The sequence below is a fragment of the Meles meles genome, chromosome 11 (assembly GCF_922984935.1).
Source record: "Meles meles chromosome 11, mMelMel3.1 paternal haplotype, whole genome shotgun sequence".
NCBI classification, from domain to species: Eukaryota; Metazoa; Chordata; class Mammalia; order Carnivora; family Mustelidae; genus Meles; species Meles meles.
Window position 1 is genome coordinate 70,001,092 of NC_060076.1, and position 18,785 is coordinate 70,019,876.

At 43.3% G+C, this 18,785-nt stretch overlaps 1 protein-coding gene across 5 annotated transcripts in view; it reads right to left on the reverse strand.

Annotated features, from left to right (window-relative positions):
• Positions 1 to 18,785, reverse strand: part of NTRK2 (neurotrophic receptor tyrosine kinase 2) — a 324,463-nt gene that overhangs the window by 258,812 nt on the left and 46,866 nt on the right. For all 5 annotated transcript variants that reach the window (XM_046023046.1, XM_046023045.1, XM_046023047.1 and 2 more), the window contains exons 8-10: positions 15,816 to 16,121; positions 3,617 to 3,652; positions 913 to 1,013 (exon numbers count right to left, since the gene is read on the reverse strand). In XM_046023046.1, the coding sequence (XP_045879002.1) occupies positions 913 to 1,013; positions 3,617 to 3,652; positions 15,816 to 16,121 (443 nt within the window). The remainder of the gene's footprint in view (positions 1 to 912; positions 1,014 to 3,616; positions 3,653 to 15,815; positions 16,122 to 18,785) is intronic.

The window sequence follows — 18,785 nt, forward strand, 5'->3', positions numbered from 1 at the left end:
ACGAGGGACGCTGCTGGTGTCTGAGCTGAGCAGCTGACACACCAACCCTGCCAGAGTCCTGGGGTTCAAGCACATCCCCTTCAGTGGCTTCTCCCTGCATGATAAATCTAACGCCTGGCACCGTGTTTCAAAACCCCATGACCTGGCACAACCACCTCTCCAGCCGCGCCTCTGACTGGCCCCCTTCACACCCTTTACCTTCCCATCCAAACTGTTTTCCAGCCTGTGGGCTTGTGTGTGCACACCCAAAATACTCTTCCCTTTGTTTCCTCTCGGTGTGAAAACCGGCCATTCCACCCTGCTGGAAAATGCCCCTGGCCCCACCAAGATGCCTCTGGCTCTCCCAGCAGGAAGGAGCCGGGCCACATGCCCCTCTGTGTTCGGCGCTCCCATCCCACTGCTTCTCTACCTGTGCCACAGGGGCTCGTATCCATTTACATCTCACGGCTCTGACCAACATAGAAAGTTCTGAAGGACAGACCTGCTATTCCTTCATAGTCTGTCTTCCCACTGCCAGTCCCTCCCAGAACCTATGGGATCCCTTAAATTTAGTGGGCAATGAGACTCTTATTAAAATCCTGAACGAGACAGGTGTGACGGTGCCGAAGACGAGAATAACGCCCAAATGAGACACGGCTCTTCTAGTGATAATCTTTACAAGGACAGGCGATGAAAATAAGAACGACTAAAAGGGGCGCATAAAAGGGGAAGCAAGTAAGTCAGAGGCTACCTGGCACCTTTATCCCTTCTCTTGAACCTTTCTGTGAAGTCTTCCAAATGTCAATGCCCTATTCACACCTGAACAGTAAAAATGTGTTGAAAGACACACGCCGAAGCAGTTCCGCTCCCCCAACATTTAAGCTCCCACGGCGTTCAGAGCCCACCTAGGAAACAACTCTTTGTCCCACTCACCGAGAGATGTTCCCGACCGCTTTTGTCAGCAACATCTGTGGAAGGGATTTCGTTACTTCTGTTCGTGGTGTCCCCAATGTCATTTGCTGCAGTCCCATAATCTTAAATGGGAGAAATGGGAAAGAGAAGGAACCATGAAGTTGTCACCAGGCTACGAACCAGCACGAGGATGCAGTATGACCCAGAACCACGAAGCGACACAAATCACCAAGATTCCAAGCCCCCGACAGTCTGACTGCGGAGGAACAGGACCCAGTTTGTGGGTGAGAGCCATCGTAGTGCTGGGATTGTGTGATGCTCAAATGTTAGGCAACCCAGATCTTTCCATCACTGGTTTGGAGGACAAATTCTGAATCAGGTTTCTCTTGGTAGGTAAGAATATATCTTTTTTTTTTTTTAATGAAGTCTTTAATATAAATATGAAATGAAATTTATTCTGTAAGAGTCATACATTTCTAGACCTGGAAGGGCCTTCAGATTAGGACTCTGCCAGTTTTATAGCTGAAGAACGTCATCTGAGCAAAGTCAATGACTAGTTTAAGGTCAACCGGCGGGAAGGAAGGTGGCAGAGCCTAAACTTGGGTGCCCATGTGAACTTTTTTGAAAAGGTCTGAATTGCCAACATTTCAGTCTCTGAATTAATACAGAGGGAGCTACACCAACACAGTATGTAGAATTGTGGGCATACACGCTCCCAAGCACATCTCAAATGTCACCGCCATCTTCTGAATGGATTTTCATCTATATGGATCAGGTTGGACATAAATGATTGGGGGGGGGGTAGTGAATGTTTTTGTTAGTAATATTGCATATTAAAAAGCCATAGAAAATTTTTGATGAACTTATTGCAGACAATGTTTATAAATGTTTGGTACTTTTCTTCTCAATAGATATGAGGAATGAGATTTCCATCCTGAACACAACACTTCATTAAGTCAGCCCCAATTGAACTTCCCTCAATAGGACTATCAGGCTGGCTTCGGGGCAACAAATTTAAGCTATATTTGTGTTAGCAGAGTGCTCCTTTCCATGTGAATAAACAGTAACGGAAAAAGCATCCATTTTCTGTTTGCTGTTTTATCCTTAACTTTGAAACTACATTGTCACCATTTTCATTTTAAATATACTAGAATATTGGTTTCAACTAAACACTAAGAAATATCATCCATTTGCTAATTTTTTACCTCTTCATATGCTAATGAGCCACATATGTAAAATTAAATCATTAAAGTATTGATAGTTTAGTATCATATTTGGCCCAGAGATCCGAAGTGGGATCTGAGGCCAATGGGAAAATGGCCTTTTTAAAATCTTGAGGTTACTAGAAAAGAGTCCAAAACATAATTTTAAGATGTAAAATCACAATTCAAACATACCTCTCTAGTGACATAATTTGAGATACTTTTTTTTAAGCCATATTGGGACAAATAAAAACAAAAATACATAAATCACATGCACAAAATCATCCATAACACAATTTGAAGGAAATATAGTTTAACATGCATAAAACAGGTAAAGACAATATAATCCTCCGTTAAAATTAGCTCAAGTTAAATACACATACATATACCAAACATACAAATATAGAATCTTTTTATAAAAAAATAAAATGTCCACAGGTACATCAAGTTAAAGAATGGAATATTTAATAGAATAAGTTATACTTGTCACATTTTAATCAAACTAACTTTTAATCAGTCTTAAATTTTGAGCCAAGTCTTGAAATTGAGGCTGTCACTTCCCTAAACAGAGGCTTCCTGGCCATGAAGGGAGTTTGGGAATCTGTTAAAGACGGATTTTCACCCACATCCCTGGAATTCCATTAAAATAGCAAAGCACAGATGAGAGTTCCAGTTAAAAGCTAATGTAGTCCACCTTCTGGTTTTTCCCTTTCCACATTCCTAATAGAACCCCATCTTTTTCAAAGGGTTCAATGATATTCTCTGAGGAAGACTTAAACTCCAGGGCTGGTTCTAGTTAGTTAAGGGTTAATTGTCCCTCTTATCAAAATGGAGGCAAGAATGGACCATGACCCAATGGGTCTTGAATCGGATTCAGGGAGGGCTGATGGAGATCTCTGGGACAGTTCCCTTCCCTTTGGAACACTTCCAGAAGCTCTTCCATTTCTCCCAACAATGTGAGTGACAGCGCCCCCTCTGTCAGCATCATCTTACTACCATGAGGGGAGTCAGCCTTCGGGGAAGTGGTTGCAGAGCACACAGGGTATAGAGATGAAAAACTTGGGTGCCGGATGACATGGTAGAGCTCTGGGTTAACCAAAGCTAAAAGCATGCCCTACTTTTGAGGTTCCTGTCTGTGCGCCAAACTTCCTTATTATACAAGAAATATAATTTTGAATTGGGTTTACTGTCAAAGCCAGAAACTGATACACCTCCCTTTTCTTGGTAGTCATGGCTTTTAAACAGGTAATTAGTACCCAATTATAGAAACAAAATGTCGGTTACAGTGGAATGGATTTACTACTTCCAAGAACAATACATGAGAGAGAAAACGCTATTTACAAGCACTGTAAATATCAAGGGAAAGCAGCCATCAATATTGAATGATTTTTGAAATATTATTGTAGTCTGTGTAATGCTTAAAGCGTATATTTAACTGAGCTTAAAGTCCTCTTTTAGTTGATTTGTTTCATTTTAGACAAACATTTTGAAAAAATACAAAATAAAGACAACATGATAGCTACCTTCATAAATTACATCAGGGTAATTTGGGTTGGCACCTAAAAGGCAAAACAAAGATTTGTAAGTATGCATTCAGAGTTAATACTAAGTATCCCCACTAAAATGAGCTAAATAGATATTGAAGGTTTTATAGGTTTATAGGCTGTTTCATAGGACAGATATATGAAACCTGAAATTCTTGGTTTGCTTCATGTGAACTCTTTCCCTCCCCAGTCCCAAAACCTCCATCCCTTCAAAAGAAAAGAAGTAAATGAAGAGAAATTGCAAAACCACTTTATAGCTGGGAAAACTCTAGCAATCAATGCGTTATAACCGTTTCTAGCATACAGTTGGCCATTTTAATGGCAATCCTGGTACTTTTTTTATTACAGAGACAGATTATCTTCATGTCACTTTAAACAACAGAAGATAAAACCTCTGATGGCTTGGGTATCACTTTCAAAGTATATTTCAGCAGGTCTACTTGCTTTCACAAACACATTATTAACCAACCCAAATAATGATACCTAATGCACAATCTTGCGCCCCACTTGGCGGTCAGATGGGGGTTGCCAAGGTTGAATCAACAAACCCTTTCTTCACCTTAATACAACACAGAAAGATAAATGTGCTCTCTCTATTGAAATGATTTATGTATAAGAGATTACACATAAATGTTATGTCAGAGACAAATGCAAAAGTATACCCACTTAATCTGGGGGTTGGGAAGGATTCTTTAGTCACCAAGATGATCAGAATATTCTGTTTTAAAACATTCCCATGAAAATTTGCAAAATTGTTTTTTAATTTTTTTTTTTAACCATCATCGGAAAGAACTGGTGACAAAACCATTTGCTATTTACTCTCCAGTCAGAACTAACTGGGTCTCTATATGAAAGCCTACTTGGAAATAAAATTAAAATTCGATGTAACATTTGTGCGATTACAAAATAAATTTCCAAAGCTACTTCCTATGCTTTTAGTCTCCACTTACTTACTTGTAAACCGTAAAGCTTATTTAGCTCTCATTTCACTTCTAACCCCTTCAGCAGAAAAATATTATTTAAGATAAAGGAAAACTAGACCCAATTTTCTGTTCATGTATTCCCTAGTAAGTAATAAGGGTAGTCTAAATAAAGAACCAAGTAAACATGGCCTTAATGTTCAAATCAGAATTTTAACACAGTTCAACTAACAGAATATCTGTTTCAACAGGGGAACATTAAGTAGATGGTTGTATACGTCGATTCAGGGAAGCTTCAAACTGCTGAGTATTCCATGCTGCATGGGACTCTATTCAGGCTGTAGTCTATGTGAATGACACCACCTGAAATTGTGCAGTGCACAACCTGTGCCACCACAGGAGATGGCCCCATATCAATTCATGCAAAGTCATCGATTCTAGTATATTTCAATAGTATTTTGACTTTTATTATCTCGGACACCATTTCAAGGTAGTCTTGAGGTATTATATGTTAGTATGTGTTATCAGAATTATTTGCAGTGGAAAAGGGCCTTGAAGGCTGTCTTGCAGTCTGAAAGATAATTCAGTGGATAAAGCAGCATGAAATCCCAGTGGCAGCCCTGGTGACGTCATATGCAGGGCAACCACCCACCTGCTGAAATCCTTTCCCTTTGCAGAGTCCCTGGACTGAGTGGGTGTCCTATCTCTGTAAGGATTTCTTACCCTCACTGAAGGAAAGGAACTGTACCCCCAAGTGAGCAAATCGTTGAACTGCTCACTAAGTCAAGAACTGCTCACAAGTCAAGAGCAGCTCACTAATGCATTCCTTTACAAGATCCCCCTCTGGTCCCCTCCTCACTGTGCCCTCAATATAGAAGCCAGCTTCTGTAATTATACCTGCCCACCAGAGTTCACACTCTACTTCTAGACCTCAGTCCAGGACCCAGGACCAGGACTCACATCTCCTTCCCCGAACTCCCCGCAGACACACTTCCTAGGATTAGCTAGCCTTTTCCCTTCATCTGTCAGCCCACAGATGGCCACCAGGATGAGCACCTTCTGACCCAAGACCCATGGGAGGGGGAAGGGTTGAGCAAGGGCAGGTGAGCTGTCACATCCACGAGCCTGCTCACTGCCTCTCATAGACCTCTCGTCGTATAGTGGGAGGCACAGGGCAGGGGCAATGGCTGGGAACCGGCTCTACCCAAACTGCTAGGTTCCAGCATGGAACTCCAAGAATCCACAAGAATCAGACCCTCGAACCCAGGCTTCCAGGTCATTCTACACATATACATGCCAAAGTAGGAAGACAGAAGCTATTTTATTAAACAATTCATTAACTTGATTCATATTTTTTAAGTATCTGGATATAAGTATACAGACCTTCGTTTGTACTAGGTTGGCTGCCTGGGACCCAGGGCATTCTGGAGATAGTGAGCTTGAAGTCCCAAAACTGGGATAGTCCCAGGCAAATCCTTGCAGCGTGTCCAGAAACAAGGGCTTTCCCCAGACACAGGACTTTAAGTGTGAAAACTAGGACTAGTCGGTCACCTTGATTTGTCCTCAGGCCCTGAGGGACCTCCCACACAGTCACCTCCTGCCTTTACACATGCAATCCCATAAAGAATTAAAAAGGCTGAGGATCCAGAGCCAGATTTATCTAAACCACACACTGGGAGGACTGATGTACAGGTGTAATAGACCTCGTCACAGAAAGGGAACACCTAAACACATTACTCACACAAGACCCCCAGGGAACATCCAGAATGTCAGATCAGTTCAATGCAGCCAGTGCCAGGTATAGAAAAAGGATTTGGGATGGGATCAAAAGTAAATAGGTTAGCCCATAATCTGGAAAACTAGTCTTTTTCCAGACTTACAATTCCTATTGGCGCATGCCTTTCCTACCGAGTTCACCAGCAAAACCATTAGATCACATCTATGCTTTTCTGAAAAGTACTACATTTTCCTAACTTCGTTTTCGCATAGGTATGAGAAGAATTGTCACTTGACCTTCGTGGTCTGAAAGACGCAAATTTAGTGTGAGATTATGAAACTCACAGGAAGACAATGAGGGAAGGACAATAAGGAGTTTTATATTTGCCCCTCCTGACCATACTATACAATGTCTGAGGAGGGCCAGCTCACTACAATAAAGAAATACCTCTTCCGTACAAAGATTTAGAAAGCCCGGCACATGGGCAGACACATAGACCTAGAGTTTAGCACAAACAAGGGTCACAGTACTCCAGCTAACCCCAGCTCATCGAACACAGTATTTTGCTTCTAGCAATTTCTTGGTCAAGCTAACCTCCCATGGCGTTATACTCCAAGAAGAAGATAGTTATTAACGTCATGTTAAATGCAGATACAAGACAAGGTCACCCCTTCCTTTTCAGATCTCTGCCAAAGGTCATATTGGGAAAATATCCCGTCATTTTTAAGTCTAATTTCTAACTGGTTCCTTCCACTTAGTTTAAACATGCTCATTATATATCATTATAGGCTATAGGTAGAAACTCCTGTTTGAGATATTCAGGACAAAAAGGTGGGCGAGGAGAGACCAACACTGACAATGAGAGGGAAAGCCAACAAAAAGAGAATGAACGTAAGATAAAGAGAATGAGCCTGTGAGGGGGCTGAGAGCAGAGCTGTGCTTCCTTGAATACCATCCCAGTAACTCACCAAGCAAGAAATCTCAGATTTAAGCATCAAACCCTAAAGTTTCATGTTGAAAACCACCGGAATAAAATATGGAAATTTCTGGAATAAATCTGAAAACCCGGGAACTCCGTCAACCCCACTCCATTCCAAACAAGCAGCACATGACCCCCCAGCTCGCTCCAGCCTGGAAGGAGCTGCTCCTCCCCAACCCAAGGAAGGTGACTGCCAAGCACAAATTGTTGCTTGTCTCATGTTCCAATTCTGTTTTCTGGAGAGTGTGTCAAGCGTTGGCAAGTGCTACACTTACTTGCGCTTTGTTCTGGACCTCGGGCCTGTTGTCGGCAATCTGGGGACTGAGACTAACAGGTACAGGAGGCAGTCTGAAATGCTCCCGGTGCAAACAGGACACTTCATATACGGCCACACACGCGCTTTTGACAAAGCTCTAGATTGCACCTGGGCTGTCTGCACCTCCAAATTACCTTAGGGCATTCAGGCTTCTGAACGTCAATGATAAAGTCCTTGCTCCCCAATGTGTCAGACCAAAGCACTTCAGCATCCTCTGACCTCTGTGCGAAATACCTTGAAAGGGAAGACTCGAGCTTCTCTATTCTAAGCTGTTACAGCTCGTGAGTAAATCTTAGGACCCTGCGTAAGTCCTCGTGAGTAAAACTCCATGACTTTTTAACTGTAAGACTCTGTAGTTAAGGGATAAAGAAAACCTGTGGGAGGGCAGGAGGGTTCCCTTTCCAACCTGCTGCATAGATAAAAATGATGGTGAAGGCCAGAAGAAGACACAGCGGCTTCCTTCCTTTCAGCTTTTAGTCTCTCTCTAATGCCCTATTTAAAAAAAAAAAAAAAAAAAAAGACTTCTCTCTCAATTCTGTTCCCAGACTCTGTTTAGTGTGTTTGTGAAAAATATTTCAACGAATTCCATATGATAAAGAAATCGCAAAAGATTCATTCTTTCCAAATCAACTGTCCTTGATTTGTCAGCACTGTTGTCTAACTCATGGCAGTCCCTCCTTCTGATTTCCGGATGCTTCCCTCTCCCTTTTCTAAATGGCAGGCAGAACTCAGGGCCCCCACACACTGGGGGTCCAAATGTCTGGGTTTCATTTTCGGCTGAACCACTAATGTGCTTTGCAGCATGGGGGGTGAGGGGGAGCTCTTCACTTTTCCTGTGACAAAGGAATGTTCTATACCTCAAGAAAGGATAATAGCATTGGCCCTGGCAACTCGTGAGGAGCTTCAGGAAGCATAATTAATTAACATGAGTACTCTTGAGACTTAAAGAACTATTTAAGTATAAATCTTAATTATCATGATTATTAGGAGCTTATAGCCAAACCATACCCTTCTCGGTTATTTAAGGCAGAAAAGCCGGTCGAACTTTCTTTCCTTTCACTCCCAGGACAAGGAATGGCTTCTGACAAACGGCCAAGGAGCAAGTCGTGGGGGGCTTTATATTTTCTTAATGTGTAACATTTGGAGAAATTTCCTCTCCCTACATTCTTTGGCCCAAGTACACCAAAACTAAATCTGCCAGTTTGAGGGCAATTCTAAGTGCTGCAGAGAGCTCTAGTTCATCCAGACGTCATGAATCTTTTGATAAAACAGCACGAATGGGAAGCTGTGGGGAAAACTCTTCCAATATTTATAGTTTGTTCCCGACGCACATTTTGCATAGGAGACAACTGCTCCCGAATTAGGAAGCATAAGTCACTAACTCCCACTGCTTGTGTGAATGAGCATTCTTGAGCTGTGACATTCTTCCTGAATGAGTGGGCCATAGAGAGACTCTTTATGTACTGCTTGAAAAATGGGAAGCTTTCGAACACGGGTGTTTTATCACCCGGTGCTCTGGCTAGGTTCGTGGCAAGGCTTAAGTATTAATTACTTGGGCGAGATTTTTTTTTTTTACTCTTTTTTTTTTTTTATTAGAGAACATTTTTTTTCCCTTTTTATTAATTTTTTCAGCGTAACAGTATTCATTCTTTTTGCACAACACCCAGTGCTCCATGCAAAACGTGCCCTCCCCATCACCCACCACCTGTTCCCCCAACCTCCCACCCCTGACCCTTCAAAACCCTCAGGTTGTTTTTCAGAGTCCATAGTCTCTTATGGTTCGCCTCCCCTCCCCAATGTCCATAGCCCGCTCCCCCTCTCCCAATCCCACCTCCCCCCAGCAACCCCCAGTTTGTTTTGTGAGATTAAGAGTCATTTATGGTTTGTCTCCCTCCCAATCCCATCTTGTTTCATTTATTCTTCTCCTACCCCCTACCCCCCCATGTTGCTTCTCCATGTCCTCATATCAGGGAGATCATATAATAGTTGTCTTTCTCCGATTGACTTATTTCACTAAGCATGATACGCTCTAGTTCCATCCACGTCATCGCAAATGGCAAGATTTCATTTCTTTTGATGGCTGCATAGTATTCCATTGTGTATATATACCACCTCTTCTTTATCCATTCATCTGTTGATGGACATCTAGGTTCTTTCCATAGTCTGGCTATTGTAGACATTGCTGCTATAAACATTCGGGTACACGTGCCCCTTCGGATCACTATGTTTGTATCTTTAGGGTAAATACCCAGTAGTGCAATTGCTGGGTCATAGGGTAGTTCTATTTTCAACATTTTGAGGAACCTCCATGCTGTTTTCCAGAGTGGTTGGACCAGCTTGCATTCCCACCAACAGTGGAGGAGGGTTCCCCTTTCTCCACATCCTCTCTAGCATCTGTCATTTCCTGACTTGTTAATTTTAGCCATTCTGACTGGTGTGAGGTGATATCTCATTGTGGTTTTGATTTGTATTTCCCTGATGCCGAGTGACGTGGAGCACTTTTTCATGTGTCTGTTGGCCATCTGGATGTCTTCTTTGCAGAAATGTCTGTTCATGTCCTCTGCCCATTTCTTGATTGGATTGTTTGTTCTTTGGGTGTTGAGTTTGCTAAGTTCCTTATAGATTTTGGATACTAGCCCTTTATCTGATATGTCGTTTGCAAATATCTTCTCCCATTCTGTCAGCTGTCTTTTGGTTTTGTTAACTGTTTCCTTTGCTGTGCAAAAGCTTTTGATCTTGATGAAATCCCAATAGTTCATTTTCGTTGGGCGAGATTTTGATAAAAGAATCTACTCTTCAACAATCAATGCATTCATGATTACAGAAATACCTGACCTTGAAAATTCTTGAAACTTGTGCTCTCTGACCCGAAGATGCGAGCAAACGCCCGGGGTTTCTTCCTGATTACGTTCACAAGTAATCTCTCTGCCACTGATTTCTGCTTACCATTCTGTTTGAAAAGACACACTCACCGCTTCTAAACTCCACTCACTCTCCACGCACACTTTTGAGTCCCCAAGAGGGCTTTTCTGGATGTAGGACTAGATGTCAATGATGGCCACCTAGTGGATCACTGTTACCTCAGGTAAGTCTTATCTCTGGCTTCCAGGCAGAATTTTTGGAGTCTCCCGGGATAGCCCCACGCTTCCTGTGTGTCCCATCAGGGCTCAACTTTATCCCACTCTCCCTAAACCTCCTTAAGCCACACATTGAATCCATCCTACCTTTTGCCAAACCCTGTTAGAGCTCATCTCTGTGCATAAACTATTCTGTATTTTTGTCATTATTACTCGTCAATATTATCAAGGAGTCAGTGCCGCCATCTTGGCGAATGTCCATGCAGTTCATCCAATGGCTTCCCCCAGGTTCTGCAGGGCAGAAGGGAACTATCCTCACTCCTCAAAGTGTGGTCTAGGACCTGCAGCATCCGCATCAGCTAGGAGCCGGTCAGAAACGCAGCATCTGAGACCCTTCCCCAAATCCGTGGCATCAGAACCTGCATTTTAGCAGATGTCCAGGAGAGTTATGCTCATTAAAGTTTGGGAAGCCCTAACTTATAAGTCCATGAGAGGTTCAACCAAAGTCCAAAGACTACAGTGGACAGAGAGGATGGCAATTTTACAATGAAACATAAAGCAAACTTAAAAATACCCAACTACCGAGAGGGGTAGGTACTCTTCGGCAGTGATCATGACAAATGTTAGGGGTAAGGGCGGGAGATGTTTTGTCCCCAGTGACATACGATTGAGCCTATTCTGAATGGGAGGGGAAGAAGGAGGAGCTTGGACACCAGAAGGAGCTTTCATTTACCCATCCTCTCCAGGAACACAACTGTGACTTCGTTTTCTCTTTAGAGTGCCAAGTCTAGAAAGTTCGTGTAGTCAAGTGGCAGAGTCCTGAAGTCTTCCTCTCTGGGCATGCACAAACTTTTGGATAAGGAGGACAAAGCAGTGCCCAGAGAAAACTGGTTGTGGGTACAAAGTTTCTTCCTCATGGCCACAAAGGAAGTGAGGAATGGGTATGCTGGTGAGGATATTCTCAGTGCCTGCCTAAGCTAGAGCTGGATCCATGTCCTTTGAAACCTTGGCTTCACACTGACACTTCCAGAGGTCCCAAAGAGGACAGCAGGTGTTTATACGGGATTTCTACGGAAGTTTCTACGTAGCCATGGGGTCTCAGGACAACACTCGGAGAACCCAAACTGCGTTCCCTGCAGGCAGAAGGCTCTGAGGACAAGTGTCTGCCTCTGGCCAGAGGAGGCTAAAACAACCTATGGTGGTGGGAGGCAGGTGGCATTTGAGTTCAACCTGTAAGCCCAGAGGAGTCAGGATGAGGGACCACAGGGCCTCCCTGTGGACCAGAAAGAGGCCCCATGAGAGAAAATCCATCCTGACCACAGCCCCTTTGAAGAGGCAGAGGGACCCCTGCAATAGAAGCCTTGCCCCTGGGTGTTGAGGAAGGAGATGCTTCCACCAGCTGGAATGGAGACACGTTTGTTGTCAGGGAACAGTAGGAGAGGGGCCCACAGAGAAAGGAATTGCCAAGATCCCATAAAGCTGTCCAGAAGGAAGGTCTGTGAATCAGCATTGAACACACCCAGGTCCCAAGAGACAAAGCCACCAGTAAGCACACTTGCTGGCCACCAGGGCCCCGGGCCCCCTACCTTCTACTTGGTCAACAGAAGGCCTGAATTCTCCTTAGCCAGCTCCGACCCCCACCCCATCTTGCCAGCCTGAACCGGCAGAGGAAAAGAAACTGGGCCTTAAATTAAGTCCAGAGTTCTGATTTCTAACTCAGACAAGATATGCTATTTTTCAATTGAGATTTTATTCTAGAACCTAAAGTGACCAAAGGATTGTCTGTTACTCAACAAGGAACAGAACAATCTTACTTGGGGCAAAGCTCTCATCCAGACCGGGGACACTCACCTTTGGGTGCATACTGGAGTCACCAGGGATCTTAAAAATAGAAAAGGCCAAAGCCTAAGCCTCATCTGGGAGCTGCTGAATCAGATTGCTAGAGGTGGGCCCTAGAAATGTGTGCCAACTGATGAAATAACCATTAAAAATCCCCAGTTGATTCTAATGCACAATAAGGAGACAAGGAGCAGGATACTAGCATTCAGAAGCCAGAGAAAATTATTCCTAATGAATACGTGTTCCAGGGACAATGGAAAACAGCAATGAAATAAAATTAGTTTGATGGTTACAAGCTGCACTCCTCAGGGTGCTGGAAAGATAAATGCTACAGTTCCCTAAATTTCATTTGGAAGCAAATGGTTGAGTTTTAGGCTTTAAATGTGACCCCAAACTGATCAGAGTCAAGTTCAGTTCCAAACGTGGGCTCCAAAATGATCAGTCTGGTGTCTGGAGTTTGGGAAAGCGTCCCCTCCCTTTCTCGGTCACTCGCCAAGTTGCCAGTGATTAACAGATGGGAAGGCACTGGCTTGGTGTCTGGGGCCCTGCTGACATCGAAAGGTCTCATCACACCTGTCCGTCCTCATTAGCACCCTGGCTGGGTCTGGTGTCAGAGTCTTCGAGGTCCCGGCTCTCTGGAGAGACACAGTATGGGGATCTCTGCCGACGGCCTCATACCCCACGGATGGTGCCCTCTTGACCTGGCCCCTCCCAGGCCACCTGCTTCCTCACAAGCCAGGAAACTTGCAATCCAAAAAAAAACCCAAAAAACTGTCTCTTCAAATAAAGTAGCTGAAACATCTTATCAAAAGTATTTGTAAGAGCTAGACTTCTTACCAATTACTATGTGACAACAGAAATACTAAAGGAATATAAACCCACATTTGACCTGTCATCCTAAACTTGTAAACTTTAGACCAGCAGAGAAATATATATACTTATATTTTCTATTTGTTTATTTTTCTTTAGTTTTAAAGGAGGGCAAGAGGGAAAGGAAGCAATTCTTTAAAAGGCCATTATCTGTATTCTATGGCTACAAATCTCATAAATACCAAAGATTCTATCACACAAGCCAACTGAGGTCAATCTCTAATTGGTCACACTGGTTTATAGCCCATGAGGGCCATTTATATCCACTATCACCCTGGGCCAAGTCTCTTTTATTTCCACTTTCATTTATTACTCCCTGATAGCTGGCCCTTGAGTAAATACTTAAAGGGGGAAAAAATCGTCTTTCCTAAAAGCAGATATTTATATTCCAAAGATTTGATAAAAACAAGCAGAAGGAAAGAACAAATGTCTTCATAACATTAACCCTGAATTTTATCTTTTGGGAGATGATTATTTCCTTTAAGGGAATACGTGAGTGACTCCAGGTGATTCTTACACCAGAAATCAATTCTTTCCTATCATTAGCTAAGTTAAAACTAACAAAAGCGATCAATAAAAACGAGGCCACATGGGTAAGAGGAGTGGAGCGCTACCAAATATTGGCACCACACAGAAATGTTCAAAAGAAAATACATCAACGCCCTGTGTTAAATAGAAGCCAGCAGCTTTACCCTGGCAGGACCGAGCATCAATCAAAGCACACAAACCACTTCTAGAACCGTCCGATGCCAGACCCTCTCCCTGAATCAAGTTCACCTCCCACGGTTTCAAAGGCAACTGCTGGCAAAATTCAAATAAAGTCTGAAGTTTAGTTAATAGTCATGTGCCCATGTCAGTTTCTTCCTTTTGACAAAGGCCACTGCAGTAATGTAAGATATTCCCAATAGTGACAACTGGATGAGGGGTGTCTGGGGACCCCGTGCTGTCTTTGCAACTGTCTGGTACATCTAAAATCATTCATAAATAGAACATTTATTTAAAAACATACATAAAGCGGCTGTCCCCAGGCAGAGTCTGTGGATTTTACTCTAAGGCTGTACTCCCCCAAACGTGCAGGAAGAAACACAGTGATCTAGAGATTTACTACAGCAAATGGAGCCAAGCAGCTAAACTCTCAATGAAGAGGAAGATTTAATGGCACAGAAAACAACCGCCAAGTGTAGCCTGGGTAAGGTGTCCAAACATAGCTTGCTTTATGTGCTCCTGAAAGGCTGTTTGTAAATCACACTCGCATAATTCAAACAACGCTTTGAACACACTAAGGAAGCTTGTGCATTTAAAAAGCTATTTAATAAACACCCCGGTAATGGAGAGGTTTATTGTGTAATGGAATAAGCTATTGGTTAGAGGTGGCTTCTCAAGCATCATCTCTGTCCATGGGGCTGCCCGTAGAGCCCCCAAGTTCACACTGCCCACGCAGCCCCTGCCTCCCTGGCCTCCAAGTTTCCATCTTCCGTTTCCTCCGCCAAGCCATCTTTGTGCTGCTGTGATTAACTCAGTGTTGTTACAGCGAATTCTACTCAGGTTCAGGTCCCAAAGTCCAAACAGGCCTCAGCCTCCACAGTGTTATTGGGTACTCGGGCAACAAGATCCAGCAAGTAAGAACACTCGCCACACGACAGTATCTGAAGCAGGTCCCTGCCATAACTGGGATTCACAATGGAATTCTCCTGTCAGCCACGAAGTGGACTCCTGATGGCCAGCCATTCTTTGCCCAGTCCAAACCATCAGTCAGAGGGAAACAGTTACCGCTCCTAGAAACACAACTCAGGATCCGATAGAAGAACGTCTTGCACTCGACCCGGGTAAGCCACGCATTCCAGGACCCTGGTTTCTCACCCATGGTGGGAGGGCAGGATCCTGAATTCCAAACGGATAAGGGGCTAGGAAATACATCTTCACCAGTTCATGAGCCAACCAAATATGGTTCACCTGACCACAGTTTTGCATGGGTTTTGCCATTTGGCATACAAAACATCATTTGGCACAGAACATCATTTAACACTTGAGATAGAAATAATGGGTGCATCTGACTATTGTTCAAAATGATTCATCCCCCCATCACCTCCTTGGGAGTATGAGTCCCTGCCCTTGGACTTGGCTTTGGCCCTATGGCTTCCATTGGCTGATGGTATGCAACCTGAAGAGACCATGTACTGATACCAAAGCTAGTCCCCAAGAAGCCAAGCCTATTTCTAGTTGCCCGCTTGCCATCTACACTAGCTACTACGAAGCAGGTCTCTTATGTAGCTATACCCCAGAATAAAGACACAGGGAACAAAACAGCCCCTCTGACATATAAGCAAGACTAAATACTGGTGTTTTAAGCCACTGGGTCTGGGGGTGGTTTACTGTAAGCACCATTTTGTCAACAGTTGGTGACATGTCCTATCATTGGGGGACACCCCCCACCCCCGTGCTGAAGCACCAGGCACTCACCATCATCGATTCCGGGCCAGCCCATGAAGTGAGCAGAAATCTGTTTCTCATCCTTCCCGTACTCATTCTTGGCTACTAACTTGTAGTCCCCATTGTTCATGTGAGTGGGATTATCCAGCTGGAGGCAGCCATGGTACTCCGTGTGATTGGTAACATGGATTTTAGTACAGATGTATTTGGACTCATTCAATATGGCCCCATTATAGAACCACTGAAGCGCTGGTTTGGGGTTGCCTTTCACAGTGAATGGAATGCACCAGTGGTGGTCTGAGGTTGGAGATTCGAGAAATGTGATAGTTGGAGCAACTAAATTGAAAAAGAGAGAGTTAATAGAACCAGAACGCTCATAATTCTCCCCATCTCCAGATTTCTGTGTCATCAATAGGGGATTTTATTCAAGGACCCTTTGGTTTAAGAAAATACAGAACCGGCAACTCTGGAATCCATCAATATTTTGAATCATCATCAAGGCTGATTGAACTCCCTACAGAGAGCTTCAAAGAGACTCCTTTCCCTATACTTAAGACCCATGAATCATAGTCATTTTTCAAATCTATTCAGTGTGAGAACCAGCTCCGAATAGATTGCGGAGATTTCTGACAGCAGAAAAGGGTTCATTTGAAGTCAACTTTGGTTTCGAATAAATATGCCTTGATCTTATGTAGATTTGTCACCAAAACGCTGAGGGCCACTGTTTTTTATTGTCCTTCACTAAACAACACAAATACGGACAAAAATGACCTTGGAAATCTTGCCGGAAGCCCAAATCTCACATCACTTATCGAAAACAGATCAAATTGACTAAGGCTATGAAAGCTCTTACCAATGCAGACTGATTATTATAAAGTATGATTAATTGGTACTTTTTGCCGATTGCCAATTGTAAGTGTCCTGGGTGGTGAGAGCCATGATCTCAGAGTCGTGAGATCGAGCCCCACTCAGGCCCTGCACTCGGTGGGGAGTCTGCTGAAGATTCTCTCTCTCTCTCCTTCCACCCCTCCCTCTGCTTGCTTTCTCTCCTTCTCTCAAACAAATAAATCCCTTTTTTAAAAAAAGGCATCACATTTCATTACAGCACACTCCATTTTTGCTAGATTTCAGAAGCCAATGTTTTGATCCTTTCTAAATCTCTGGAGTTCTATCCAAACTTAGACAAACAAACCAGAGATTACTTTATAACTTTAAAAATAAAGCACTCTATCCTTTGGGGAAACAAACATTCAAGTAGCATCTTTATGACCTATTTTTTTTTTTTTTATATTTGACAGAGAGAGAGATCACAAGTAGACAGAGAGGCAGGCAGAGAGAGAGAGAGAGAGAGAAGCAGGCTCGCTGCTGAGCAGAGAGCCCGATGCGGGACTCGATCCCAGGACCCTGAGATCATGACCTGAGCTGAAGGCAGCGGCTTAACCCACTGAGCCACCCAGGCGCCCCTCAAGTAGCATCTTTAAACAGAGTACTTATCCTGAGGAAAGGTATTTAAAGTCCCTCATAATTGTTTATTTTAATGTGGTCTGACTTTGATAACAATACAATTGAGGACTGGAAAATACCTCCAGAGACCTCATAGCATCTTTTCTCAGGTCAGGAAACCCAAGTCCAGTGAGGTTAAAGGACTTGGTCAAGTTTAGCGAGCGAGACAGATCTGGAACAGAGATCCTGATCCTGGTCTCCTGATGTCTGACCCAGAAGCCCTTCCCTCTTGACCCTGCTTCTTGTGGTACGTGTTCATCACACAAGGAGGGGAATTACAGCCTGTTAACACTCTGGCCAGAGGCACTACCAAAGCTGTTGCAGTAGTTAAAATTCTTCACCATTTATTCCCTTTATTCTTGATCTAGATAAGGTCAATTCCTCAGACCATGGTGACCACTATAGATACTACAAGAGGAAATTTTGAATGTGAGCGTCCTGACTTGTAGGTCTGTGTGACAAATACAAGGACCCCAGCAGGGTAGGGACAAAACTTACCTTCCTCCCACCAGCCCAGGCCCCCCTGCTCAGGACCCATTTATTCCTTCCACCATGCTCAAAAGAGCTTTTGGTGAAGTGTTGACATAAAGACATAAAGTTGGAAGCTGGCTGCATGTGTTTGGGGATAACATTGATTTCAGGCTTCTGGGTGGGTCAAAATGATGAAAAATTATAAGTCCAGTACCTACTGGGCACAGAGGTTGTGTTGCCAGTGACAAAGGGTTACGGTTGGTGACAGCAGTCATGCACCGCAACAATCACATACGGAATTTGTGCCGTGGGTGAACACTAGCCAGCGTATCCATGTGTCTGCATGTGCGTAATGTGTATTCGTACATACACACGTGCCCACTTGTGGTTTTCTCATCCAAATCCTGACCCAGACACAGTAAAGCCTCATGAATTTATACCAGATTAGCTCAGAATTTGGAAGGATGTGCAAAGTATATGTGATTTTTTACTGGAGTACATGTTCGCACGAAACGCTACAATCTGGAATGTTAAGATAACTGTGGTATGATTTTTAATACTGGAAAATAACGCACATATGCTGAAGAAGCATAATAGCCTGTATCTTAGTTTGAACGTATACAGAAATGTAAACCCATCAAAATAAACGTTTTCTGCAGGTGATAATAATTTTCAGTCATTTAGGCAGGACTCCGCCAACCTGCCCACAAAAACTTGATGTCAAGCTAATGAGGTTTTATCGCATCAACAGCACACTCTGGTTTTCGTGAATAGACCATGCTTTAGGGGACATAAATTTAAATCTTCATATTGCTTTTATAGAGAACAAGATTTTAGAAACTATTGTATCAGAACATAAACGAAAACTGATTAACAAGAGGAGGATAACCAGCTCAAAATATGTTCTCTCAAAAAAAAAAAAAAAACTCACAGAGGAAGACACAAGGGGACAAACTAAAGATAAAAAAAAAAAAACAGCTTAAAAGAAAGACATGCATGTGTAAGAGAGATTTGCAGAAATAGAAC